We start from the raw sequence: 23,822 nt of genomic DNA, 5'->3' as shown, positions 1-23,822 counted from the left end.
AGAAAATGTTATGAAGTTTCTCAAATTCTAGAAATCTTTCCTGAAGGTATGGGCTGATTAGCGTCAGTCAGTGATGGCCTGGCAGGTCCTGCTATCTGTTTTTATATGGTCTTCAAGCGAAGAATGAATTTTAAAACATTGTTTTAATAATCTCATGCTAGTCTCAAGCTCATCATGTAGCTTAAAATGACTTTGTACTTCTAATTTTCTAGCTTCTGTATCCTAGTGCTAGGAATATAGTTAAGTACCACCATGCCATTCTTATTCTGTGCTGGGATGGAATCCAAGGCTCCCTTCATGATAGGCAAGCACTCTACCAATCGAGCAGCAACCCTGGCCTCAAGAATTTTTATAATTTCCAGCAGGTGGAAAATCCATAGGAAGGCTGATTTATTTCCCTCTAAAATCCTCTCCTTCATCACATCCATAAGCAATTAGATGATAAACTGTAAGAGGGGAAATGAAGAAATGCTGCACTGTAGTTCATCAGCTGGATCATTCATTACTGGATTATCAATAGTTGGAAAATATAAGTATAATACTTGTAAAACCAAATTTCTTATCCCAGAAATCCATTACACTCCCCATCTGTGATTCAGAATCTTAAATTATCCACTTAGAAAGGAAGTCAATTTGTATTTCTCAGAAGCAATTGTGACTTAATTGCTGTTATCAACCTAATAAATTATGAGGTGATTTCCACAAACTGGTTATGCACTCAAATTTCATGTCTGATGAGAGAATAATTGTATCAATCGTCTACAAATATGAAAGAAAAATTAGTTCACTAGCCACAGGGGAAACACATACACCTTGAGCATAAACTCATCTATCTTTTTTTGTCTGTTTTATAAGCAGACAATTTAAGATGGGAAAGAGTTTTTATTTCTTAGTGATAGCATGCGATGTTTTAATTACTTATCAAGAAATATTACATGGCTTAGAAATACTCTTTTGATTAATAAGAATGCCACATTTACTTTTGAACTTCTGATTTTGATGCAATTCTGTTCACAATACTTAAATTATATCACCTCTTTGTGATACATTGGAGAAACTCATATCACAAAGGGGAAAGCTGTGCAAAATGGTAATGTATGCTAATTGAATACATACGAATCATACAAATGTTCACAAAGGTGAATGCTGTGAAGGAGTTTGTAAAGCAACAGTATAACATGTGGGAAATTAATATGCATAACCTGAGTAGTCATTAAAATTAATAGGTTAACAGATGCATTTAAATATCTATCATCAGACACTTTCTGTATAGGATGATAGTGCAAATGAAAGGATGGATGAGTCTCAGTGGCTGCTCGATGGCACAAACTTGAAATACATTTGATTCAACTCTGCACATAGAATTGTGTTAAAATGGAGAAATAGTGGTTGGAGCAATCAGAAGAATTAGGAAGGAAGATAGTAAGTGTTGACTGTTAATTACATCAATGGATGTCTAAGAAATTAGGAAGGCATATCTCTGGGTATATTTAAGATGGTATTTCCAGAAAGGACACAGAGGGCTCTGGGGCAATGTACGGTTTAACCCATTGGTGAATTATAAATTTCAACAAACTAGAAGACTCTGCAAGGTGGCGTCTGCCAGGCCTTTGAAGCGCACCTTCAACACTTATCCCTGTGTGCACTTTGTGTCTGCCTTTCCACCACAAGTGTCAGATTTTGAAACATTAAACAAGTACCCTCCCTTAACTTGTTTTCTCAGGAATTGTCCAAAATGGATCAAAGGAAAATATAAATAAACAAAGTAAGTCTGTAAAGACTGAGCTTAGTGATAAAAGAGAGAGCACTGACTGGGCAAAGAGCAGGAGGGGAAACAAGAGAATTTAAAATTGATCATACATCTGAAGGATGATAAATGATACTTATGGAAGAAAACAGCACAGGTGCAGAACTAGGGACAGGAGGGGGGATGTACACAATTACTGACATGATTTGATGCCATGAAGAAGATCTCATAGTATTCGTTTGAAAGTTTATCTTGCCAACAGGGTCACCTTCAGAGGAGAGAGGGTGGCTGGGGTCAAGGGCAGGGAAGCCAGTGAAGGGGGACTGAGTGAAGGATTGGGTACACAGATAAAACTGAATAGAGAAGAAAGCTGGTAAGACTCAGCTTTGTAGATGAACTTGGTACGTTCCCAAAGGTAGTTTGATATTTTCACTCTCCCTCCCTCCCTCTCCCTGTCTTCTCCGTGTGTGTGTGTGTGTGTGTGTGTGAGAGAGAGGGAGAGAGAGAGAGAGAGAGAGAGAGAGAGAGAGAGAGAGAGAGGCAGGGGGGAGAGAGAGTGGTATGAAGAAAAGCTATATTGGACCCAATAAAGACATCAGTATAGTTAAGAGAACTTAGAGCCATGCAAATTACGACTTGGCAAATAGAGTTGAGTACATATCTCAACTTCAGAAAAGAGACTGGAACTACAAAAACAATCAAAAGAATCACATTGGTGAGAGTCACATGAAGAACAAAATTCCAGAGAAACCTATGTTCAAATGAAACAAAGAAAAGAGGAATGTTTATGAAAATCAAAGAGGGAACAAAATAAACATAGGAGGTAGAAGGTGAGAGGGACTTGAGAGAAAGAGAGAAGTGGGAGGGGAAAGGAGGGCAGGATAAGGTATGGGAGGAGACCAGGGAGATGTACAGGGGGTCAGGAAATTGAATAGAGATGTGTAGCAGTGTAGCAATGGGGGATGAGGAATTGTTTCCCCAGCCACTAGAAAGTCGCAGATGCCAGGACAGCAAGAGCAAGAGGCTCCAAGAATCCAACAAGGATGACATTCGCTGAAATACTCAACAAAGGGGAGAGAGAACCTGGAGAGAACATATCCAGTTGAGAGATGGGGCCACACGCCAACCTCCAAAATTTCAACCCAGAATTGCTCCTGTCTAAAGGAAATACAGGGGAAAGGAATGGAGTAGAGACTGAAGGAAAGGCTATCCCAAGACTGCCCCACCTAGGAATCAATCCCATATGCAGCCACCAAACCCAGACATTATTGCAGATGCTAAGAAGTGCTTGCTGACAGGAGCATGATATAGCTGTCTCCAGAGAAGCACTGCCAGAGCCTGACCAATACAGATGCAGATGCTTGCAGCTAACCACCACTGCACTGAACAAGGGGACTCCAATGCAGGAATTAGCACAAGGATTAAAAGAGCTAAAAGGGTTTGCAACAGCATAGGAAGAACAATAGTATCAATGATCCAGATTCCCCAGAGCTCCTAGGGACAAAACCACCAACTAAAGAGGGACCTATGGCTCCAGCTGCATATGTAGCAGAGAAGGACTTGCCTGGCATCAATGGGAAGGGAGGCCCTTGGTACTGTGAAGCCTCGATGCCCCAGTGTAGGGGAATGTTAGGGCAGCGAGCTGGGAGTGGGTGGAAAGCACCCTTATAGAAGCAGGGAGGAGGGATGGGATAAGAGATTTTTGGAGGGGAAACCAGGTAAAGGGATAACATTTGAAATGTAAATAAATAAAACGTCCAATAAAAAATACTGTAAAAAAAAATGAAAGGAAGGGAGGAAGGAAGGAAGGAAGGAAGGAAGGAAGGAAGGAAGGAAGGAAAGGAAAGAAAGTCAAGGAGGGTGGGCCTCAGGGCATGAAGTGACTTAAGGAAAGAGATATCTAGGTGGCCAGTGTTCTGAGAAGGAAGCACACACAAGTACAAGCTAGGGCAGATGATCTGTAACCTTGATGTTCTCCAAAATCCAGGGGAAAGGGTACATTGATTTACCTAACAACATCAAACATACATAACTCATTTTTTTATTCTTACCAACATCTTTATCCCATCAATTACTTTTTATTCTCTGAATGTGAGGTTCCCTACAGTAAGGAAACCTCCTCATTCACAGGGCTGACTGATCTTGCCTCATCTGGTTCCAGGAGAGACTGTCACTTATTCACTCATTCCTTGTTCCTTTGATGTTTATTGAGAGTCTATTATGTGCCAGGCAGAATGAGGCAACAGAAGTCAAAGTAGCTGCCTTAAGATACATTGTAGCATGCAAATGGGCTGCCTTTCAAAGACTATAGATTTAAATACACAAATCCTCAGGGTTCTCTTGCTCCCCTTCTTTTGCTATTCCTGAAAACTGTTTTTTTGGAAAAGTCTTGGTTCAAGAGCTGATTGGAAGGCAAAAGACTTAGTATTTTTGAGAACTGCACTGTCTAAAAATATAGGAACTCACTAGATTGTAGGACTGAGCAATGTGACTCACCTCTGTGTCTAGCACACGGTAGCATGTCAGTCGAACTGCTTCCTCTCCCCTCTATATCCCTCTTGTCATTTTGGTGGCACCAAAAGTTCCTACGTTCTCTGTCCAACCCCATTACTCTTCCACCCTCTTCTGTCACACCTCCGACGCTCACTCAGCTTGTGCTGACTATGTAAGGCCTGTATTATAGCTAAGCAGGATTGGCCTGAATGTTTCTGAGCTAATAGTACTTGTCCTGTCATGAGATAGATCTGTCTGGAGTATTCTACTCTAGCCTGGCAGTAGCTAATTGTTCACAAAATTAGCCTTCCCAAGCTATAACTTATTACAAAGTTGTGCAACACATAATTAAATATGGCCAGACGACATATACAAGGGATCCTTGCACGGCTAGTCCATTCACAGAAAAGCTGATTTTAATTTGTTCCTCATGTAGAATTTAAACAGTAGCCAATGGGGTAAAACTATTTCCTATGCAAGAGTTAGTCTCATAAAAGTATGCAGAACAGATATATTTAAAGATTTATTTCTACGGTTTTTTGTTTGTTTTTTACTCTAAACAGCATTTTTATTTTTCTTTTCTTTTATTGGATATTATCTATATTTACATTTGCAATCCCCAGTTTCCCCAACATAAACCCCTATCCCATCCCATACCCATGCTTTTATGAGGGTGCTCCCCCACCTACCAACCAACTCCCTCCCGTCAGTCCACCCTGACATTCCTCTACACTGGGGCATTAAGTATTCACAGGACCAAGAGCCTCTCCTCCCACTGATACCAGACAAGGCCATCCTCTGCTGCATATGAAGCTGGAGCTATGGGCCACTCCATGTATACTCTTTGGTGGTTTAGTCCCTGAGAGCACTGGGGGTATGATTGGTTGATATTGCTGTTCTTCCTATGGAGTTCCAAACCCCTTCAGCTCCTTCAGTCCTTTCTCTAACTCCTTCATTGGGGACTCTGTGCTCAGTCCAATGGGTGGCTGCGAACCTCCACCTCTGAATTTGTCAGGTTCTGGCAAAGCCTCTCAGGAGACAGCTCTATCAGGTTCCTATCAGTATGCACTTCTTGGCATTCTCAAGAGTGTCTGAGTTTGGTGGCTATATGGGATTGATCCACAGAGAAGACAGTCTCTCAATGGCCCTTTCTTAAGTCTCTGCTCCATACTTTGTCTCCATATGTCATCTAGTTAGTATTTTGTTTCCCCTTTGGTTTTCCTTCTTTTTGAGCTTCATGTGGTTTGTGAATTGTATCTCAGGCAATTGGAGCTTTTGGGCTAATATCCACTGATAAGTGAGTACGTACCATGTGTGTTCTTTTGTGACTGGGTTACCTCACAAAGGATGATATTTTCTGATTCCATCCATTTGCCTATGAATTTCATAAAGTCATTGTTTTTGATAGCTGAGTAATATTCCATTGTGTAGATTATCACATTTTCTGTATCTATTCTTCTGTAGAAGGGCATCTGGGTTCTTTCCAGCTTCTGGCTATTATAAATAAGGCTGCTATGAACATAGTGGAGCATGAGTTCTTGTTATACATTGGAGCATCTTTTGGATATATGCCCAGGAGTGGTATAGTTGGGTCTTCAGTTAGTTCTATGTCCAGACTGATTTCCAGAGTGGTTGTACCAGCTTGCAATCCCACCAACAATAGAGAAGTGTTCCTCTTTCTCCACATCCTAGCCAGCATACACTGTCACCTAAGTTTTTGATCTTAGCCATTTTGATTGGTATGAGGTAGAATCTCTGGGCTGTTTTGATTTGCATTTCCCTGATGACGGATGTTGAACATTTCTTTAGGTGCATCTCGACCATTCGATATTCCTCTGTTGCTAATTCAAGTTTTTAGTTATATGTATATGCATGTGTTTATAGGGGCATTTCTGGATGTGTGTCAGATCCTCTAGAGCTAGAGTTTCATGCAATTTCAAGTGCATTGTGTTTGGAGATCAGAGTATGGTTTATAAAATTCACTTCTTTCCTTTCTCCATGTAAATCCGGGCTCAAATTCAATTCTTCACAGTTGATGGCAAGGGCCCACTGAGTCATCTCTCCAACCTGGCATCCGTTTTTAAAAAAAAGTACTATGGCCAGAATATAAATAGTTGTCTTTATGCCAGTCAGATCACCAAATATTGCTATAGATTATTAATTCCCATGACAAGGTTAGGAGCCACACAGGCCCCATGCCACTTATGAGAAAATGAAATCATAAGTGAAAGATGGGGCTCAAGCACCAGGCAGAGGTGAGAAGGGAACTTGGGAGGTTCCAATTCAGATGCCTCTGGAAAGTCAGTGTCTTCTGTTCAACAGGCTGACAAACGAACCTATGGCAGCCAGTAGGGATGATATACAAAAGTGTCAGCCATCTTGAAAAGTAGAGCAGTAGAAGCAAGTGTGTCTGATCATAAGAAGGACCTTTACTGGCAGCATAAGAGAATAGGTTGAAAGAGGATAGAAGGATGAAAAAGATGCCACTTGACAGGGTATCCTAAGACAATTACACAGCTCAGTCAGCCTTGTAAAGTATATGTTAGTTTCTTCTTTGCCACATGTGAAAACTGACCAGCAAGAAGACCGTAATGGAATTCTCACTACCATGATTTGTCAGTCATATCTTGAAAATAAGTCTTCTTTTTAGGGGTGCCATACCACAGTACAGGCTGATGCTGTCAGACAAGCAAGGTGCTTTAAAAACCGATGTTAGGAATTGAAGTATAATAAACTTTATTTTGTAAGATGTATAATGTTTTAACAATTAAAAACCACATATTGAACCCAATGATTTACACACACACACACACACACACACACACACACACACACACATCTCTCAAGGGAACAAACCTTCCAGGTAGAGGCACTCCAGTAGATAGCTGTGTTCATACTGATTTTTAACTTAACCGTGCTAATCAATTTTTACTGTCAAACTGGCACAACGAACAATCACTTTGGAAGGGGTGTCTCCCAGAAGTCTTATCTACATCCAGTTGGCCCGTCAGCTTATCTGTGGTAATTGTCTTGACTATAAACAGATTTAGATAGATCTACTCTATACCAAAAGGTTTTGAAAAACTGATTACTAGTAAAAGTGTAAATAATAATAAGAGGAAAACAAAACTCAGTGGAAAAAAGTATAAAATACATTGGTTTATCTATATATACATTATACACACACACACACACACACACACACACACACACACACACACACACACACAGACATACACAGGTTGGCACTCTGATTACAAATGGTTTTCCCTATCTGCTCTCTGCAGGGTCATCTCATAGATAATACAATGACATAATGAAGACCAGCCTTTACCCCGTGTCACCTTCAGATTATTTTGTTGGTCGAGATTGCAACAGGGCTTCTGCTCTGTATTCAGAAGAGAATCAGAAGTGATAGAAGCAGACATCCACCTGTCGCACGCTGTCACACCCTAGGTGCTGATGGCAGATCAAGGGCATTATCCTTCCTCATAAAAGTGAGTCTCCACTCCTGCAGATCACTACAAATGTCACCTTTCCTCAAGACTGCGATGACCTTTGCTAAAAAAAAACAATCTTTGGAAAATGTCTTTATGCTCAGTGATATTTCTCAGTCTCAGTGCTGTCTGAAGTATAATACTGCAGAAATGCGAATGACAAGGCTGGTGTCACCCATTCAAATGTCCTGGTGTGAAAATCTTCACAGAGATGTGGTTAGCAAGCATGGCACCTGACAGTGCCAAACATGCTCCTGGTTTCAAATAGTGATGGTTCTACACTTTTTTGCCCATTATGTTGGCTTCTCTGACCACGGGGAAGTAACTTAAGAATCATATTGTAGTTCATGCCCACAACTGCGAATCAGTATGTAACTCACTTCCCCTGTATGGACATCTCTTAGACTAAATTAAGCCATTAAATGTAAGCTCTAGACTTTTAATTTTGATACAGAAATATGACCTTTGCCTTATGAATTATTGGTGCCCTACCCCCAAATTAATGTTAGCACAAAGGACATGAATGGTACAATTTAGTAAATTCTGGTTCTATATTATTTCTTCCTTCCTTTCTTTCTTCCTTCCTTCCTTCCTTCCTTCCTTCCTTCCTTCCTTTCTTTCTTTCTTTCTTTCTTTCTTTCTTTCATCCTTTCTTTATTTATTTATTTAGTGGTGGTGTTTATTTTATTTTATTTTATTTTATTTATTTGGTTGGTTGGTTTGGTTTGGGTTTTTCAAGACAGGGTTTCTCTGTGTAACCCTGGCTGTCCTCTAGCTCTGTAGATCCTACTGGCCTCAAATTTACAGGGATCCACCTGTTTCTGCCTTCTTAGGGCTGGGACTGAAAGTGTGCACCACCCCTAGCACGGTTTTATTATGTAGCCTGACTTTGTCTCAAGCTAATGGTTCTTTCCAATTCAGCTTCTTGAGTGCTGGGATTATAAATTCACACGCCATGCCTTGAAAACTGTTAAACTGTGTCCCACAAAGATCCACTGTGATTAAAGTTTATTCTGCCCTCTTCCTCTCAATTCCTCCTTCAAGACACAATCTGCTATGATTGCTATCCGTGTCATGACGAGGTCCAGTTTAAAAACTTTCAAAGCAGATGCCCAGAGGAATAAAAAAAAAAAAAAAAAAAAAAAAAAAAAGAGGAACAGAAAACTTTCAAATAACCACCACTATAGTTGTCTTCATTCATTATCTGACTAATTATGATTAGATTTGTGGGTGATCTCAAGCTGATTTTTAAAAACTGAGGCACAAATAATTATTTTTATGATATACTAAGCAAGGGAAAGTTCTCTATGTGGGAAAGTAAGCACCATCTCTGAAACTCATTCTGAGGACAGATATGGGGGAGATATCTCACAGCACTGGCAATGGGACTTTTGTGGATTGGTTTTATTTTAATATTTTTAAGAAAAGGGCTCCATGTATCCCAGGCTGGACCTAAACTGCTTATTTCCCTTGAAAGAAGGCCTCAGACTCCTGACCTTTCTGCCTTTATTTCTCAGTGGCTGGATTACAGGCGTCAGTCATCAAAGTTATTTGTACGCTGTATGGAGAACTAAGCCTGATGAACAAGAGGCAGGAACTCTACTGACTGAGCCTTCTCCAGTCCTGATAAGACCCTCTCTGAAGTTTCATTTGTACAAAAGCTATTTTATTTTACTTACATGACATCATGCTTATTTGGGGTATCGTCAGAGAGTTATTATGAAGTGGTTTCTCTCTGCTTCATCCTTTCACCATACTACTGAAATTGTATAGTAGATGAAGAACAAGGATCATGGAGAGAAAGATGCATAGTAGGACTAAAACACCATTTTGACTTCTTTTACACTGCACTCTCCAGCTCTTATTAGTATGACCAGAGTAACCATGGTGGCCAACATTGCAGAGGTATGTTCCAGGGGTGAACCCCGACACACACACACACACACACACACACACACACACAGGAAGTGTATACACATACACACTCAGACACACACACACACATACACACACACACACACACACACACACACACACACACACACACACACACACGCACACCCCTAGGGCAGCCAGGCATTGTGGGGCATGCTTTTCAATCTCAGCACTTGGGAGACAGAGGCAGGTAGATCTCTGCCAGTTCAAGGCCAGCTTAGTCTACAATGCAAGTTCCAGGACATCCAGGGCTATTACACAGAGAAACCCTGTTTAAAGAACAATAAAAAGCAAAAAACAAACAAAGTAAACAAATTTCAGGAATCAGAAATTTGGGAGAACTGAAAACACTTGATAAGAATTACTAAAGTTTACGTAAGTCATCACTATAAAAATGAGAAGAAGCATCTAAATGTGTTTGACTGAGAAAAATCTAATAAGTTTTGGAGACTAGAGGGATGGTAGTATGTTGTTTGTGGATGTGGATGTGGATGTGTGCTGGGCCATTGAGCCAAATTAAATCTTAAAAAGTATAAGTAACTACTTAATAGATTTGATTACTAGGATAGCATACTCATCCCAGAGGACTAACAAAAATAGTTTAGTCCCTGGAAGGCTCATCATAGCTTAGCAGTGTTGGGGAGCACCTGCTCCTGTTCCAGGGGACCCAAGTTTGAGCACTAGCACTCAGAGTGGGTGCTCCACAACTGCCTGTAATTCCCATCCTCTGGGTTCTTGTGGCTTGTCTGGCCTCTGTGAGCATGTGTGCTTATGATGCACATACACACAAGCAGGCACACACACCATATAAGTAAAAGTAAGTACAGAATTTAAGAGATTAGCACTGATCACATGAGAACCCTAAGTCGGAATTATTGGGCTATTTAAATAAGCCATGTGCTTCTCCATAATCACTTCACCAGAAAGAGCTCTCATGTGGTTCCTAAAATCGAAGCACAACTAATAAATCAGTGATAATCAAATTTATATTGTTTGTCCCATGTGGACAATCTTTAATATATTCATCAATTACATTAGTGTTTGGGGTTTCACTTAGCACTACTTATTTTAAATAAAAGTGTACTAAGGCAAACAATGAAATCTGCCAATCTTCTCAAGAGAAAATTAATTACACATAGAACACATAGATTCTTACACTTTTCTCAAGAAGTATATTAATTTGATTTAAATCCTAAATGAGAAGGAAACAAGGATCTAAATGGTAAATATTAAAATATTATATTATTTATTATATAGTAATAAAATATTATTACAAGTTTCATTCACCTACTTTTCAGTAATTCACATAGTTCCCCTGTTCAAGACTGAAGTGTCCAAGGTAAAATTAAATTGCAATTGAATATATTCTCAGAAAAAAATAATGTTGAGAAGAAATAATCAGTGGCTTTGGAGTAAATAATTGTTGGCTGCGGATATGGATGTGAATTGCTAGAATCCATGTAACAAAAGAAAACACCTTCCTGTAACTCCATGGTAATATTAGAAATTAAAATTCAGGGCTCAGGTAGCCCAGACAATTGGGCAAAGTTCCAGGCCAATAGGAAACTTTGTCCCACACAAAAATGAGAAGGTTGCTGACAATCAACACAGGAGGCCATTTACTAATTTCCATATATATGTATATACATGCTCAAGGCATGAATCAACACCACCCACTCAAACATGCATGCACACACAAGTGTGTACATGTGTTTACCCCTACCCTCCCCTCCACATTAAAAAAACAAAAACAAACAAAAAAAACCAAAGAAACAAACAAAACCCTTCTGTCAGAATGTACTCTAAAGTTGCTAAACCCTTAGGGAAAAAAAGATCTGGGTCTGCATCCCACAGCATAGGTCTTGGATTGTGGGTGATTGTACCTGGTGAGTGGGTGTAGAGGAGAGAAGGCAGGAGAGACGACTGTGTGAGAAACTTGGTGGAATATGTCCCATAGTTACACAGGGACTTATGCTCTACTCCATTCATGCTTCCCAGGAGGCTCTCCATTCAGAGCTATCCCGGTCTACACCTTCTTTGCCACTATCTCATGGCTCTAGACATCTACAAAAAAACATATTAGCTATTTATACTGCATAATCGTAATGTACAGAACAATGTTCTGAAGAGAAGAAACACTTTCTGAAGGCTGGCCACAGTGAGATAGTAACATACATACTTGTATTCTTGGGATTTGGACCCTAGTATTTACTTAAATCTTGTTTTCTGTTGACAAGGATACGGGGTTTCACTGTAGTGTTTGGCCACCAGATGTCAGTGTACGATAAAGAATGCTAGGACACTGCTGCATGCTTAAATACACAGGATGTAGTGAATAAGAGAGGGCAGGTAAATTGAGAGACACTCCACTGAGAGAAAGCAATCAAGTGGTGGGATTGCTGGATTCTGCAGTAAGTTATTCATACTAGGTTTTCCTACTGTTTATGTTGTTCTGTTTTGTTTTGTTTTTTTTTTTTATGTTATGTAAGAGCTAAGTGTGGTTGTGCATACCTATAACTAGCACACAGGAAATCGAAGGAATAAGAATCCCACCTGGAGATATATAGTGAGGCTTCGTCTCACAAATAAACAAGGAAAGAATTTCTCATAAAGGTAAGTTGAATGAGCACACCATGCAGCAGCCTGACCTAATTTAGAAAACCACAGATGTGGAATTTGTCTTTATCAATTTGGAAAGCATATCTCTGCATACATGCTTAGGCATTTGATAATATTGATGGCTATGAAATTAATTAAAAGCCATGATAAGAGCAAATTAGCACGGGGAAGTAAGAGCATGAGAATTACTGAATTTCCCACAAAAGAATTTCAGGATTCTATAATTAGAAGAAAAAAGGTTTATTTTCCTTAATCATCTAGAACTTCTTCCTGTTTGTATAGGGAAAGCAAAAGCACTATCCCCAAGGTAAGGCGGTTTCCTCTTCGGGTTTGGAGTCACCTGTTCCTTCAGTGTGCATTCCTGGTATAGTTGTGATCTACATAATTTCTTATGTCCATCGGTCTTCCTGTCCTACTGTTTTGTCTTATTCAAACTCAGCCTGCACTCCAAGCCACAGAGCTCTTTCAAAGCAGATCTGACCAAGTTCTTCCTTTTTGATTAGCTGCTTAAAGATGAAGGCCAGCCCCTCCCAAGGTCCAGGGATCTTGCCTGGGCCCCCTTCCTACCCATCCTCTTAGCCTTATTTCTTACGGGGTTGGAGAGATGGCAGCAACTCAGTGGTTAAAGCACTTGTTCTTACAGAGCACCGGAGTTCAGACCCCTGCATTCCTATGAGACAGTTCCCAAATACCTCTAATCCAGCTCCAGGGGATCTGATACCCTCTTCAGCCATCTGCGTGCTACTGAAAAAACAACAACAACAACAACAACAACACACACACACACACACACACACACACACACACACACAATTTGAGAGCACATTTTGCATCCAGGTGCATACAATGACATAAATGCTTAATGTTCTGTAGTACCCGTGTTTACTGAGTAACCATTTTTTCTTTTATGCCCTTCATACCTTCAATGGTATGTCTCTCTTTTGTGCCTTGTTCATATACTACATGAAAGATCTAAGCTCTCTGATAGTTAAACTTTACACTAAACAAGATATGATACCCTAGTACCTGGGATTGCACAAGTTATCTGTAGAGCTAGGAGAAAGAACCAAGGCTCCCCAATCCAAGTCCTGCACTTGCTTCAGGGTCCCAGAACCATATGGGGCCTTAATGACGACCATTCATTTGATGGGCAAATATCGGAGAATGTGATTAAAAGTTACTGATAAAGAAAAACAGGCATGATAACAGCAATTGTATATTGAATATTGGCATTATTCAGAGAGAAAAATCCCTTAGCCAACTGTCTAGATTAAGTTAGGTTATGGGCTTACATCCCTGACCTCAGAGATCTTTACTGAAGAAGCCTAAAGAAACTCAGACTTTTGAGTGGTTCAGTTAATCCTCTATTCCACGGATTTACAGATGTTTCTATGGATGGTCCAGTCCTCCAAGGGGCTATAAACTCTGGCCCTGGCTAGTTTAGGAATTCTCAACGGCATGCAATAGGAATCCCAATAGGGCATGGTCCTAGGTTTGCTCCTGGCTTTCGTTTTTATGCATTTGTCCTCTACGTTGCTAATTGCTTTTGAACAGTTAGCTGCAGCTTGCATTTCCCTCAGGAGCGCACTTAAAGTATTTGGATGGGTCCTTCTGTTCTTTTCTATCTTCATTCTTCTGTAACTTAATTAGAACAAGGCCAATTAAGGATCTCCACCACTTAATGTGGGGCTTCCCAGATGTCCCCAGAATGATGTCAAAGAATATATGTAGTGAGGAAGCCTCCTAGTAATGAATCAAGCTGGTTGCCATGAGAAATGAAAGGATATAACCAAGAAGAGACTAGAAAAGGAGCTTATTGTAAAAATTCCTGTCTCCATGGAAATCCATTCACCTTTCTTTGTGGTTGTACATCCCCCAAGTCTAGGGATTCAGAGAATCCATGATTTGTCCAGAGCTCTGGTTCACAGCTCCTAATGGGACCAGAATGCTCACAGGACAGACATCCATTTGGTCTTTGAAATGAGGCAAAAGAGGATTACTTCACTATTCAAAGGCTCTTAACTTCTTTTGTCACTTTCAAAAGATACTGTTACAGTTATGCATTTGAGCTAACTTAAAGAGAATTTCCATTCTGTACTGAAATTGCCTTAGAACTCACATTCTCTAAAACTTAACCTGGAGTTCTGAATAGTCACAGATACCCAGAAATCTCTTCTCTGTGCCCTGTAAGGGCTTCTATGGTAGAAACCCTGCATTGTTTCTATGGATATATTTTAGATCTAGATAATAATGCATGTCCATTGAGATAAGCCCACAGGGGGAATAGGCTTTGATCAGGGACTACTACAACTCTGTGCTCTCCCAGAGGACAATAGCAGCACAATACCTAGCTTAGGTCATGTCCTGCTGATCTGTCACTATTGCTGATACTCAGTCCCCAGCACTCACATCCCTTGAACTACAAGGCAGGAAAACTAATTAGAGTTTCATAAGAATTTTAAAAATGCTGAAAAAGAACCACAAAAGTGAAAACAAGAAGGAAAATCGAAAAAGGAAAACATGGATATGAAATCCTATAAGGAGGATAAATTACGTAGACTTGGGATGTTAAGGTAACAACTCAGTTCCATGTGACTTAGAACAGATTGCCTCTACTCCCCACTGCAGACATGTGTCTTATACCGTATGGCAGTCATGATACAAAACAGGATGATCCACGGTCAGTACCAAAGTGGAATCGTTAAGAACCTAGGAAGGCATGCTTGACTTTATGAGTGATGATGGTGTTGAAAATCATTTGGGCAGAGTCCCAGCATGGGAGTGGACGGAGCAGAGGTGGCAGGCAGAAGCTGTGGACAGTTTATGGATACAAATTATGTCTCCAATTCAATTGAAGGACAAGAGAAATACAGAAAGAAATCTCTACCTTGTATTCACGCAGATCTTTCCACTTGAGCAGCGCAGAGATTTTGTGTAAACTGTTGCTGTATTCGGTAGCCATTGGGTCATTTATCAGCAAGCTTATATTGCCAGAAAAGTCGGCAACAGGACTTTGGAGTTTTCCATTCGGTGAAATGACGTTTGTTTAAGTATCTGTGTATTATTTGGATAAGTGTCCTTTAAAGACTGTGTTCAAGGTTTGGACCTCAGCTGCAGTGCTGATGGGAGCTCTTGGACTCTTCCTTAAAGGGATATTGGGTCTCTCAACTCTATTTATCACTTACCACGCTGAGGTGAACTTTTGGTACAACCATGGGTTCATGCTATACTTAACTTCCTCATTATGGTTCATAACAAGAATCCAATTAGCCTTGAACTAAGACCTCTGAAAGTGAGAGCCAACACATTCCGTCTTTGCTTTTGTGAAATAATAAAGTTTGCTTTTAGTGTGTGTGTGTGTGTGTGTGTGTGTGTGTGTGTGTGTGTGTGTGTGTGTGTTTATAGGTGTGGATATCACAATGTCCAGAAGATCTTTAGGTCCCCTGGAGTTGGAGTGATAGGCAGTGGTGAGCCCCTGACGTGGGTACTAGGAAATAACTTTGTCCTATGAGAGTAGAACAGGTAATCTTAACATCTGAGAAATTTTGATTGCCTCGGACGTTCCTTCTTTTTATGGTGATTATTTCAAGGATTTTGTTACAGTTATAGGAGGCTGACATAGGCATTTTGGAAATAGCATGTAGGTTTTAGGGAAGATGCCTTTAGGTTGGAATACTTAGGGAATAACAGAGACCAAACAAACTCTCCACTCCATTTTTAATTGTTTCCATAAAGACAGCAACCTATTATTTTTAATGAAAGCATTTCAAATATTAAGGAATCTGGGTTTGCTGACATAAGAAATGATTGAAAACCTACAAGAAACTAGCGGTAGTATATTTCTTTAAAATTTTATAGTAACACCACTGCTAGCCAGAAAGTTCTGAAATCAAATTTCATTTACTGGGGAATAGCTGTTTGGGATCCAGACCAATGACAGCTGTTGTTCTTGATTGCAGCTCTTACTGCTACACATGTTAATTTCTGTTAGTTTTTGAAAATAAATTGTTAAACATTGGGTAATGTGCTATGTAATTTTCTTTGCTTGCAAACAAATAACTTTTAATAATAAAGTACTGGTTTGTATAAATCATTAACATAAAGCAAATTTGCTTTGTTTAGCACATAATATATTTAGTGAAAAGAATTAATACATAACTCATTGAACTAGGAAAACTAAATCAGTAAATTAGTCAGTATACTTTGGACTGTGCACTTGTCTAATTCCCCAAAGGCGTGTGCACCCTACAAGAAAGGGCAGTGTTGTGGTAAATGAAAGATCTTAAATGTTTAAGGTGTGGACATACTCCCAATTTGAGTCTTGCTAAATGACCTCAAATTTGATTGTACTAATCTGAAGCCTTTTGCAATACTACAGTGATGCTTCAAGTGCTATGCTTACTAGTGAAAGTTACTCAAACCTGTCTGGAACTTAAGGGAAAGGAAGTTGGAGCCATCCCACTATTGGACAGAAGGTGGCAGCAGCTGCCGAGGCTGCTGTCAGGGAGTTCTGTTCTCTTCCCTGGAAAACTATCTTCCCACCACTTTTCACTGCTTACTATTCTAAACAAAATTAATCGTTATGTAATAAAAAGGATGAGATAAACATGTGAGAGAGAACCGGTGAGACCATATCGAGAGGTTAGGCACATCTCCTGGTTTAGAGATAGGGCTACCCACCCATCTCCAAAATTTTTAACCCAGGATTGCTCCTGTCTAAAGGAAATACATGGACAAAGTGTGGAGCAGAGAATGTAGGAAAGGCCATCCAGAGACTGCCCTATCTGGAGACAGCCACATATGTAGTAAAGGATGGCCTTTGGGCATCAATGGGAAAGGAGGCCCTTGGTCCTGTGAAGGCTAGATGCCCCAGTGTAGGGGAATGTTAGGGTGGTGCGGCAGAAGTGGGTGGGTGGGGGAGTGAGGGACCATCCTCAGAAATGCAAGGGGATGGGGTGGGATAGGGGGCTTTGGGGTGGGGAAACTGGGAAGAGGGTAACATTTGAAATGGAAATAAATAAAATAACTAAAAAAATTTTAAAATACTGGCTAAGAAATGCATCCATTCTGAGCTACATTTTGTAACTGCCATATTTTAAGAATACTTTCGCATTTTAGATTATTTGTGATTTTTACTATTTTAAAGGTGAGTGATATTTTTGTTTCAATATGTGTTTAAGTTAAAATATCAGAGTAGCATGCTTTAGTGTCTGAATGCATGATCTACTCTTTTTCTTCTTAATATATGGTTTTATTTTTTCCTAATCCAAAGGAAAAAAAGAGCTTGAACATTCTGTCAGCATTCTTACTGCTCTTGCCTGGGCAGTATTGAAAGAGTCAGCTCTATTTCACGGATGTTCTCACCGTGGAGTGGTCGGCCCTCTAGTAAAGAAAAATCTATTCTACTGGCACTACACACCTATATTTTGTGTATTTTTAGGGAATGTATGAAAATGTAAATAATTAAAAAGATCAGGTGAACAGTTTTATTAAGTTTTGTGAAAGTTTTGTAAACACTATTCTTTTCAATACTTTGCGAGTTTCCTGCTGAAGGGTTGAGCATAAAATTAGATAATACTCAGTCTCCACTTGTGTAATAAATGCATTACCAAATTTATTATCAAATTCAAATTTAATTATTACAGAAAATCTGATAATGGGCTAGAGAAATCAGCAGGAAAAAAATGCTGCACTTGTAGAGTGACCAAGGTAGGTTATCAGCACTCTGGGTGGGTGGCTCACAAGTACCTGTAACTGGCTTCAGGGGATCCAATGCCTCTGGCTTCTGCAGGTGTTCTCTCTCTCTCTCTCTCTCTCTCTCTCTCTCTCTCTCTCTCTCTCTCCTCTCCCTCCCTCCCCTTCTCTCAAATAGACACACACACACACGCACACACACACACACACACACAAGAATAAAAAATAAGTGCTTTTGAAAAATCTTATCAAGTCACGATACCGTGTGAGTTCAATGTATGCACTTATAAATATGTGTAAATGCATAAGAGTGAGTGCCTATAAACATTCACAGACGGTGTTTAAGAGAAGAAAATATCTCAGAATGCCCAGAATACACACTATGATAATTATTCCTCTATTATATTCTCCATCTCACCGTGGGCACCAGTTGCTTTCCTCAAGTTCCTCTCTTCTTGCCACTACCTAGGCATTTCTTGTCAAAAGCTCATTTCAATCCCCGAAGAATGGAAAAAAAACTATATTTCTAAGCAACTTCTAAGTAACACAGTTTTTCCTTTCATTCTTCCTTTCTTCCTTCCTTCCTTTCTTCCTTCCTTTATTCTTTCTTTCCTTCCTTTCTTCCTTCCTTCCTTCCTTCCTTCCTTCCTTCCTTTCTTTCTTTCTTTCCCTCCTGTAAATTCTGTTTTATTTCTTTTACCACTTCCTCTCTCCACTGAGGAACAAAATACCAATGAATGCAGAGCCTGGGTATTTACAAGTTTTCTTATCTTTTACAGCTTATGCAGGATCCCATGACAGAGAATAAACCCCACACAGTTGAGTCCATCCTCATCTGGATCTTGGAGATGTACTGTCATCCTTAGCTGCTGCTGGCTGCACACTCTCATGCACTTACATGGCTAGACTTAAGTCTCCATCCTACTGTGTCCCCTTTTAGAATAGTTCATCAGCAGGAACCGATGCAGGGGATTGTCTTTTATGGGATTTGCAACTGGCACTCCTGAGAAGGGCACTCAAAGATTACATTTTTAGGTGGGGTTTAAGGTAATGGGGTTTGATTGTCACTGACTTAAACAGAAGCTATGAAGGGCATTTTTCCACCGAGAAACGGTATGAATGCAATCTAAGCCTAGCTGCTTGCAATGCTTGTCTTCTTCATAATGAAACTGATCATCTGGGTGACTTGGATGAAGAGTCCGGCCCATTTAAACGTGATTTCTATATTCTTTAAAGATTAGTATACTAGGCTCTGCCAATATTTTAGATTTCCAATAACAGGAATACACAACATATAGTTTATCTTCCTGTCAAAAAATTCTAAGAGCATCAAATCGATATATGCTATGATGGTATTCATTATGTACACATATATGTATACTATAATATATATAATATATAACATATATATGTACACGTGTGATAAGTGTACACTCTGCATGTATGAGCCTGGTGCTTACATCAAATTCATTCAGGGCTGCAGCCAGCTCGCCGATGCCTGTGTGGCCTTTGGCTTCGTCGGTGGGCGAGGTGGCCTGAGCAGCACTGGAGATTCCAGCTATGGCCTCCTGGACTTGTTTGAATACATAATCTCGGTTGGCTCTTGTAGCTGCAACATCTGGGTGGCGGAGGAAGGCTTGGGAGGCTGTGTACAGCATGGTGGCATTCTTCTTCAGGGCTCCTCGGGCAGCAGCCATTTCATCCCTACAGTGAGGGTCCTTCAGCTCCTGTGGAAAACACGGAACGTACACGTAAGGCTTGCAGGCAAGTACTTACAAGGAGACTTAGAACCCCAGGCTTATGGATACATCAAGGATTTTAGAAACACCTTTCTCCCTTGTATTATTTCTAGCTGCCAGAGTTACATAGAAACAGCTCTTTCTTTGTGACATGTCTAAGGTAATAGCTGCCGTCCAACTTATACTGCCATATGACAGAGTCTACCTTCCTGGCTCAGTTTCTAACCGACCCATTCAGATGCCTTCTTCCATCTGACTGGGTACCCTATCATCAGTATTCATCAGGTATCACTAAAGAGACCTTGTAAGGATGCTTCACTTCTACGTAGGATTGCTCATGCCAGCTGTGGGCCATGTCCATCTTGGTCTAGTGCTGACTCTTCGGTCATCAGCAGTGGATCTGCCAACTCTGAGGCATTTAAGAAACTAACATTGCTGAAAGACTGTAAACTCCGGGACACCACAGAGGTACGTAAATGGTAGGAACCACCGGATTTGTTCTCAGCAGACGGAAACTTGAAATCAGACCCTAGTAGCATGCTTGCTTCTGTTTACGTGCCGCATACTTACAAACAAGGCAGCAACGCTCATTATTGCTTCTTGTGTCGGCTTCTTCTCACTACTACTTACAGGAGGTTTCTTTAACCTAACTGTCTCCAATGGCAAGTCAGTCATCATCTTAAAGATTTACTTCTCTCTGGATGTGTAGTACATGTTGTGTCTTGTGTGTAAGTGATATTTATTAGTGCATTTCGAGAGCAGAAAAGGGGACTGAATCCTTTAGCTACAGTTACTATCGTTGCAAGCTGTTTGGAGTCATCTGACATGAGTATTGAGATCTGAACTCAGGTCCTCTGAAGAGTCTCAAGTACTCTTAACTGTAAGACCATTTTACTAGCCCCATAAAACATCAAATTTAAAGACTAGAAAAGTAATAGGCCAGCAGTGATCTGTTTTTCTCAAATGAAAACCACTTGGGGATTTGCCTGTCTTTCAGCTTTTATAAGCACATCTGAGACATTGTGCTCATCATTCCTGGAAATGCTAAAGGAGTGGCTGTTAGCTGAGAGCCAAGTAGGTTTGTCAACTAAGTATGACTGGCTGAATAGTCTCTCAACTGTCAAACATCAGTAAATATTTGATCCACAGGTGGACTCTGTATTTGCTCATTTTGTAGGTAAAACATAGATGGTCTTGAGTAAATAACAGCTCTTTTATTCTTTATGGGTAAAACGATTCTGAGAAAAGAACATGTGGCATCTAGAGTAGTCAATACCAGGATACAGTAAATAACAACTAACTAAACTATGCTCTCTATTTTTTTCAAACATGGTTAAATGCATGCCAGCAAACATGGTCTCTACAAGGGATTATTTGAGCCCCCAGGGTGGCAAATATTGCAATATTACAATGTAGTCTCTGCGGTCAGCAATGATCCAAAAACTTCCCCAATGGTGTGAGCTATAGAATTAGCAGAATCCCATGAATTGCCAGCTCGCTCACTATCCAATATTCAAGCTATAATGTCTATTCCTGAGTGTACATGCATATTATGTGTGTATGTATATACATATAAATGTATGTAGTTGTATATACATGCACTTGCATCTATAATGTATATGTATAGAAATTAAAATATCTTCAGTAATCAGGGTAAAAATGTGTCACAGAGATATTTAAGACAATATTTTTTTCTCATGAGACTGGAATTCATCAAATGTTCAATTAGGAAGCACTGAGCAACTATTGCAACAGTCATTTTTGCATATCCATTCTGTGACAAGTTTTTTGTTGTTGTTGTTCTTAGACTGTTTAATTATTTATATATTTTCTGTGTATGAGTGCTCTATCTGCATATACAACTGCATGCCCAAAGAGGGCATCAGCAGCCACTATCCATTGGTTAGGAGCTCCTTAAGTTGTTGTTTAAATATACTAACTGTGCGGTAAATGTTGATTGAGCATTTGCCTAGAATACTTGATTCCTGACCTTGATCGAGACCAAGGGGGAAAAGATGAAACTAAACAATGCAGTGCACAAATGACCACTCAAGAGTAATCACTCACAGTAATGATTATGTCAAAACGAGGGAGGGCAGGCCACACGCTGAACTGAGCAGTGTACATTTTGTGGGTTTTAATTATTTTTGCTAAGTTTTACAGAAGGAATCTGAATTATCAGGTAATTAGGAATAAGGTGGGTTTTTTTTTGTTTTTTGGGGTTTTTGTTTTTTTTTTTGAGACAAACTGAGTGAGGTGTATTTATTAGAGCTCCTCACTGACTGGCTCTGTTTCATTCTCCAGCCTGATACTTTCCTCTCACCTGAAGCTTCAGAGTGGATGTCTTAAGCATATCAAATCTGTGCCTGTAAAGGTCAGAAATTGATTTCTAACCCTAATTGGGACCTTTTCAATCTTCTTCATGTCAATCAAACTACTGCCTTCTACTCATTTGCTTACACCAGAGCTTGGACGGAAACTCCTTGCTGTCAATCATATACTGGGTTTCAGATGCAGGACAACTGGCTTAGGTGAACATTTTACATACCAAAGCAGACCTGGCCTCTAGGTTCTCCCAGAATCTCTCAGTTACTACCTGACATACCCTGCTCCAAACCCAGGACATTCCAACCCAGGGCCTGGGCTGCCCTTCCCCCAGGCACACTTCCCTATGGAATCTAGACATTTTTCATCTCTCTCACTCCTTCTCTTTCTCTCCCTTTCTCTACCTATCTGCTTTCTCTCTTTATCTTTTCCCTCCTCTCTGTCTCCCTCCCCATGGCGACTTCCCTGGCCACTTTCTTGAGACCAGTGAACTTGCCCACCCTGAAAGCAGTTTCATGACAAACCTGCTTTTATACACTCTAACTTGGCTTGAACTGGTTCATTTCACTGGTGGAGAAATAACTTCTTACTTCTCACCTTTGAAACAAACAGTCCTTCAAAACACTTTTTCTCCCTATATGTTTCATTCACCTTCATTGTTTCTCGATAATGGAGACTACTGTTCTATTCTACCCAGTCCACTTCTACCCTCCCACTGGTCTCTTCAGGTTTGCTTCTATTTCAGCAAAGTATTTAGAATGATGCTAAAATGGAAATCTTAGACATGGATACTGGACTTAAACAACATGCTCCCAATAACAGACCAGACTCTATAACAAGACCAGATACCACATGCATTTCTATATAACTTCCTGCTCCCCTGACTCTCCATCAGCGCTTTGATATCCAAGTACTACATCCAGTTGTTTCACTGAGAAAAAGGCATGTAGTTACTCCCGACCTCCATAAAAACATACACTTAAAAGCAATTACCCAGTGGACTAACACTGAACAGACAGCAAACAACAAAGACTTATTCAGGTAAAATTAAAGACAATTACACAAACTAAAATCCTGTATAAGTGTCGGCTGCTTATGGGACATTTGTAGTTCCAGTATTACTTCAGTCAAGCATAGAGCAGATGATCAACTCTTGTTTGGACTAGAACGTGGGAAAGACAGTATGGTGTGAATTCTGGGAAGCAGTTGTGGGTACTGCTGAGGACATGCTCCCACATACAGGGGGATTTTTGGCTTTACTTTGTGTAATAATAAAATCATATTCTTTGGAACTGCAATTCCAAAGGCACCCATGGACAGCGAGAACTGAGGGGTCTGCCTCCCAACAGAGGGGCTATGGGGAGATCCTAGGTTATCCATCTCCATCACTGCAGCTGTTTGCCACCTGTGTCCTTTCTTCCCTCCTCTTTCCCTCCCTAAACTACTCTTCCCCTCACCCTGTCCATGCCTCCTTCCTCTCCTTTATCAAAGATGGCAGCCTGTGCGGTGCATCCTGGGAAACGTCTTCTGGTGTACACAGAAAAGAGATTTGGTTTGGGAGGAAACAGTGGTAACCAGAGAGTGTACAACACCACAGCCCAGGCTGCTTTCTTTTCATTTGACCTGGAGCTCTTCATGCTAGTGCAGTGAGAGTGGAAGCCTGATCTCAAAAGTGAAAAGTGTGGTCTGTGATTTATAGGCAGCAACCAGACAATACCTGAGTCCCCATGTGGCGGCACCAAGGGCCAAAGCAGGAAAGCTTTTTAGATGTTA

The 23,822-nt window shown here is 40.3% G+C and overlaps 1 protein-coding gene across 3 annotated transcripts in view; it reads right to left on the bottom strand.

Annotated features, from left to right (window-relative positions):
• The window catches only part of Ctnna2 (catenin alpha 2), a 1,084,017-nt gene that overhangs the window by 746,107 nt on the left and 314,088 nt on the right, over positions 1 to 23,822 (bottom strand). For all 3 annotated transcript variants that reach the window (XM_032906324.1, XM_032906321.1, XM_032906322.1), the window contains one exon: positions 19,446 to 19,712. In XM_032906324.1, the coding sequence (XP_032762215.1) occupies positions 19,446 to 19,712 (267 nt within the window). The remainder of the gene's footprint in view (positions 1 to 19,445; positions 19,713 to 23,822) is intronic.

This window comes from Rattus rattus, chromosome 6 (genome assembly GCF_011064425.1).
Source record: "Rattus rattus isolate New Zealand chromosome 6, Rrattus_CSIRO_v1, whole genome shotgun sequence".
Taxonomy (NCBI): domain Eukaryota; kingdom Metazoa; phylum Chordata; class Mammalia; order Rodentia; family Muridae; genus Rattus; species Rattus rattus.
This window is presented reverse-complemented; position numbering and strand designations above follow the sequence as displayed.